This window comes from Cicer arietinum, chromosome 6, assembly GCF_000331145.2.
Source record: "Cicer arietinum cultivar CDC Frontier isolate Library 1 chromosome 6, Cicar.CDCFrontier_v2.0, whole genome shotgun sequence".
NCBI lineage: Eukaryota > Viridiplantae > Streptophyta > Magnoliopsida > Fabales > Fabaceae > Cicer > Cicer arietinum.
The window spans coordinates 36,928,757-36,934,056 of NC_021165.2; the positions used below are offsets into that span (position 1 = coordinate 36,928,757).

The window sequence follows — 5,300 nt, forward strand, 5'->3', positions numbered from 1 at the left end:
TACACTAGATATAGATTATAGCATATCTATTAATAGTTGTTATCTGATGACAATATAAAAGTCAATATATTCATAATTTATCATTAGAAGATTTTTGGACATTTGAGTTTTAAAGTTAACTACATTAACTAGTGAAATTAAATTTTATTACATTGGCAATTTTAAATTGGTTATACACCGATGTAAAAAAAAAAGTGATGACAAATTTGTTATTATTATAAATTTTGTTAGATATGTTGTATTAGACCGATCTAACATGTCTATTTCCCCTACTTCCAAATAAATTATTTTAACTCTCTCACTGAATAATCTCGCTCGCGCGCGAACTCTTTTCACAATTTTCATCTCCCTCTCACGCGGGAACTCATCTCCCTCACTCTGACTTCAACGTCGTCGACAACTTGATCGGCCGCAACGCTTTTCTACTTTCGCACCAATGACGAACTTCTTTCTCTTCTCCTTCAATCCGTCGAGAAACTTTGCCATCGAGAAGTGTCAATGTCGATTTCTTTCACTGTCGAGTAGTGTTGTCCTCCATCGAGAAAATGTTTGTTCCTGTCTTTTCTATTTCCATTCGTCTCATTCCCTTTGCCGTTGTTTTAACCCTAAGTCGGCGTTGTTTTTCAATTGAACAGAAGATGAAGTCTAGGTAAAGAAGAACAATTTTGCATCAAACTTGGTGTTTCTTCCAAACAAGTTTTTTCCTTTCTCTGCTAATTTTCTGATAATTCTTGTTTCTTACTTACCAATCTTGATTCTAGGTCATTTACCTAACATATTTGGTTCTAGTAGTTTAATTTTGCTGATTTTGCTATTAATTTTGTTGTATGATTTTCTGATTTTGCTATTCATCAATTGGACGATTTTTTTATCTCACATAGCTTAGTCAAAAAGATCTTATGTATGAGGAATTTCTCAGAAAAATAAAATTTCAAAACAAAATAATGAAAGTAAAAAACAAGAAGAAGCTCAAATAAGGGACAAAATCTTAATGTCTTATAAGTTTTACAAACACCTTTCAAAGACTACCTAAATAAATAAAATTGTTTGCATAAGTGATTTCTTATACAGACAGAATGTGATGGAAGATTCTTGTGGATATGTTTATATGTTGGAAATGATTTGTTGAATGTCGTTTTGTTTAGGTTGATGATGGTAAAGCTAATTATATAGCAAGGATTGTTGAAATGTTTGAAACTCCTGAAAAGGAGCAGTATTTCACTGCTCAGTGGTTTTATAGAATTGAAGACACAGTGAGAATGTTTGATTTTGTTCTTTGCATTTTGTATTTTTAGTAGATTGTTTTTGGTATTGTTAAATTTGGAGATTTGAAATGTTTGTGCAGGGTAGTAAGAATCATGGCAATCTTGTTAATAAGAAGAGGGTGTTTATATCTGATGTTAAAGATGAAAACTCTCTTGATTGTATTGTTTCCAAAGTTAAAATTGTGCAAATTGCTCAAAATGTAGGTATTTTGTTTATTTGTTGTTGCTTAGTTTGCGTAATTTATAATTGTTTTTGCCTTAATTAAAAAGTTGAATGTATTTATAATTTTGTAACTGCTGGTGGGTACAAGAAGAAAATCCCTTCTTGTGATCTATATTATGATATGAAGTACAGTGTGCCTTATCCTTTTAAAACATTGTAAACGGCAAAGTTTATGCATGCCACATTGCTGAGTTTTTCAAGTTGATTGTGGTTTGCTCTGATTGTTAACCGGTCAGAATTAGATAGTGATTCAATATCTACAATTTCAAGTGAATCTAGTTCTAATGGTTATGTTGTAGATAGTAATATGGCCAATGGAGGGAAGTGTCAACATAAAGGTTCTGATAAGTCAGGGTGGATTCAATATCACCAGTTAACTATTGAGTCATTTCTTTTCTATAAGTGTGTTTTAGCATAAATCATGAAAATTAGAAATTTTAAATTGCTTCAAATCCCTAAACTAGTTATTCGTATTTAACAATTTTAGCATAAATCATAAGATTATAAGTGTTTAAATTGCTAGAGTTGTTTCTGTTATGCATGATTTCATCTCATAATAAATTATATTCATATCATAATATTGTGAGCTTAGGTAAACAATGCTGGAACAAATGTGAGGAAGCCAACAATTGATTATACAGCTGAAGAATATGCAAAAGTCACGAATACTAACTTGGACTTCGTATACCATCTAACCCAACTAGCATATTCTCTTCTTAAAGAATCTGGAAATGGAAGCATTGTGTTCAATTCCTCTGTTGCATCTCTGACAAGTGTAGGTTCTGGGTCCATCTATGCATTGAGTAAAGGTGAGTTAATGTATCATTATGTTATCTTTTGCTCAAACAAAGATGGAAACAAACTATTTTGTAAAGCGTAACCAAAGAGATTCACCGTGTCGTTTTCTTCAGCTGCAGTCAATCACCTGACCAAAAGTCTTGCTTGTGAATGGGCAAAAGACAACATAAGGAGCAATTGTGTTACACCCTAGTATACAAAAACATCACTTGTGGAACATGTAATTCTCTTTTACTCCTTTAACTATCCATTATATGGCCTTATCAATTTTCTTATAACAATTTCACTGTAGTAGTTCCATCTATGAAGAACTTCACGCGATTCTCAGCTGACATATAGTGCAGAGAAACCTTTATATTTCATGGTCATGAAATTGAATGTGTTGATAACTTGTTTAACTTTACAATTTGCAGCTTCTTTGGGAATCATGCCTCTATGTTGCTGGTAATTTTTTACTTTTTATTTGATTTGTTCAAATGCAGTGAGATATTAATGTGCACCAATTCTTTACTGGTTACACAAATGGTCGTATGGATTGGCTTAAGTGGCCTCAAGTATTGAAATTGAAAGATTGACCTCCTTGTGGTGTCTTGTTACTGAATTAGTGTATTTTTAAATGTTATAAATGCAGGAACTTGACTCATAATTATCTTGATGGTCCCTTGTCTGCTGAATTTGGCAATCTTAGAAGCATAAAGATTATATAAGTCGTGTTGATGTTTTCTGATATGAACGATTGAATTTTCAATGTCTTGTTAAGTTGTTTTTCCTTGGGGTTTAATTGGTTCATAATGATTTATATTTTCTCTAGTGATATGTCCTTCAACAACCTTTCGAGGAGCATCCCACCAGAGATTGGAGAGCTACAAATCCTTGCAGCTCTGTATGTCTAACTATGAAGAGTTTTGTGCTTGATGTTTTGTGTTTATTCCTTGTCGGGTAACCATTTTGAGAGTAAAGAATCATGTTGAATCTCAATTAATACATTACCTATTGAGCTGCAGACCCAACAGGCCTTAAGATATGTGTTGCTTTATCTTCATAGACATTGACTGAGTCCCTAATCTCTGCAGGAAGGAACTCCTTGGCTGATCCATGAAGGTAAACAACATAGGAAGCCCCAGTTGATAAAGAACTCTCTACTGCAACGATTGTGCGGCGCAACACATCACTAGCCAAAGCAGGTGCCTTATTTGTGACTCCACTTACCTCACTTGAAAAGCTAGTAATTTTCTTATTCGCCAATTCACCTGTTTGATCAACAGTAGAAAATGCCTTACTAAAAGCTACATCTGCAGATGTAGTATCATTTTTAACAATGGAATCAATAAAAGAAGTGGTTGTATCCAGTGAGCTTCGCACCCATACTAATAGAAACATTAAATGACTCATTGATTCCAGAAAACAGGTCACCAACACTTGCTTTTGTAGCGAACGATTCATTACCCCCTTCAACCAAACTACTCATTGATTCAAACTTCCCCGGCGTTACATCAGTACTCAAAAATAGAGCCTCCGCTTGTACAATCAGCATCCAAACAATTTAAAGGAATTTGAAAAAATTTCTATGATGTTATCACCAACATAATGACATGTATAGCAAAAACTATCAAACAAGTCTTGCATAGTTACAAAAACTATCAAGGCTTTGGAGTTTCTAGGCTTGCTTCGGAATGAACAAAACAGTCCATATACAGAATCTATTGTTTCTCCCAACTATCATCAGGTATGTGTGAAATTCTTTTCTCTCTTATTGCTATTTATTATTCCTCTTTTTTGTTGGTTTTAATTATATTTTTTTTGGATTTTTGTGTGTTTGTAGGAAGTGAATGTGAACCTTGTAATAATAGATTATTGTATGCCTGGCATGACAGGCTATGATTTGCTTAAGAAAATCAAGGTATATATGCTCAAGTTTATACCTTTTATTCTTCACTTTAACATCATTATAGTCTTCACTAGTTTTTGCTCTCTCCTTAGGATTAATGTTTTACCTTGCTTCAAACAATATGACATTGTGGCTCTTTAGTTAATCATTTATATATATTCACACTTGTGTTAACCATGATTATTAATGTTATTATTATCGTTTATATATACTTACACTTGTGATTTGTTTGTGTTTTTATGTTAAGTATAATGTATTGTCAACATAGTTGATGCCATTATGTGACTCCTTGGGGAATGTTCAATTCGATTATATCTATAATTACATTAGTGTTCTGGTCCTACTTATTTGATGTGACAATGCTACGATGCAATTGATATTTAGTTGATTTATTAATTGCTATAATGAAGGAAGTATGAAATTTAGTTAAATTTTGAATATGACTTCTTAGATTGGTTCAAATTTAACCGATCTAATAAATCAATTTTGAATTGGACATGTTAGATTGGTTCAAATTTAACCGATGTAACAAATCAATTTTGAATTGACTTGTTAGATTGGTTCAAATTTAACAAATGTAATAAATCAATTTTGAATTTTGACATATAACATCTGTCATTTTATCCGATTTTATAATTAACTATTTATTACAACGCTTGATGTTAGATCGGACAAGTAACCGATCTAACATGTACATAGGAACTGATGTAATAAAGTTTAATTGCACTAGTGATTTTTTTAAGTATAAAATTGAGAAGATTATAATTTATTTTTTTCTTAATAATTCATATTACATAATCTCTTATCAAAAATAAAATTATCAAAATATTTTATTTTATTAATAAAACAACATTTTAAATAAAATATCATGATGACCATATAACAGAGTTATTATGAATTGAGGGAGATTAATCAAGTAATTGAACTCAAGTGATTAATGAACTTCAGTTAAGGAAAAATTGTTCAGAGAATTCAAACCAGAGAGTTAAATAAATAAAAAACCAATTGAGTGAGATTAAATTCCTAGAATTTAAAAATAGAATTGTTTATATGCAAAAGGTGAATAACTCGTGCAAAACTCAAATGCTCAAATATATAGTTTTACACATTTGAAGAAAACATTAAA

The 5,300-nt window shown here is 31.5% G+C and overlaps 1 protein-coding gene across 4 annotated transcripts; it reads left to right on the forward strand.

The window, feature by feature from the left end:
* Positions 1–275: 275 nt before the first annotated feature.
* On the forward strand, positions 276–4,319 carry LOC140920856 (tropinone reductase homolog At5g06060-like). 4 transcript variants are annotated; one of them, XM_073369737.1, is made up of 6 exons: positions 276–1,465; positions 2,081–2,297; positions 2,400–2,506; positions 2,700–2,730; positions 3,098–4,012; positions 4,109–4,315. In XM_073369737.1, exons 1-3 carry the CDS (start codon positions 1,334–1,336, stop codon positions 2,477–2,479), a joined length of 429 nt encoding a protein of 142 aa, XP_073225838.1. In that variant the 5' UTR covers positions 276–1,333; the 3' UTR covers positions 2,480–2,506; positions 2,700–2,730; positions 3,098–4,012; positions 4,109–4,315. The 4 variants fall into 4 exon arrangements, with proteins under 4 accessions (XP_073225838.1, XP_073225836.1, XP_073225837.1 ...); XM_073369735.1 differs by having other exon boundaries at positions 2,700–4,012; positions 4,109–4,318; XM_073369736.1 differs by having other exon boundaries at positions 2,400–2,730; positions 4,109–4,317.
* Positions 4,320–5,300: the final 981 nt, after the last annotated feature.

Coding starts and splice junctions, on each gene's coding strand:
- LOC140920856 (XM_073369734.1), top strand. CDS start 1,334: ATGTTTGTGCAGGGTAGTAAGAATCATGGCAATCTTGTTAATAAGAAG. Junction 1,466..2,080: donor TTGTGCAAATTGCTCAAAAT/GTAGGTATTTTG, acceptor TTGTGAGCTTAG/GTAAACAATGCTGGAACAAA. Junction 2,298..2,399: donor CATCTATGCATTGAGTAAAG/GTGAGTTAATGT, acceptor CGTTTTCTTCAG/CTGCAGTCAATCACCTGACC.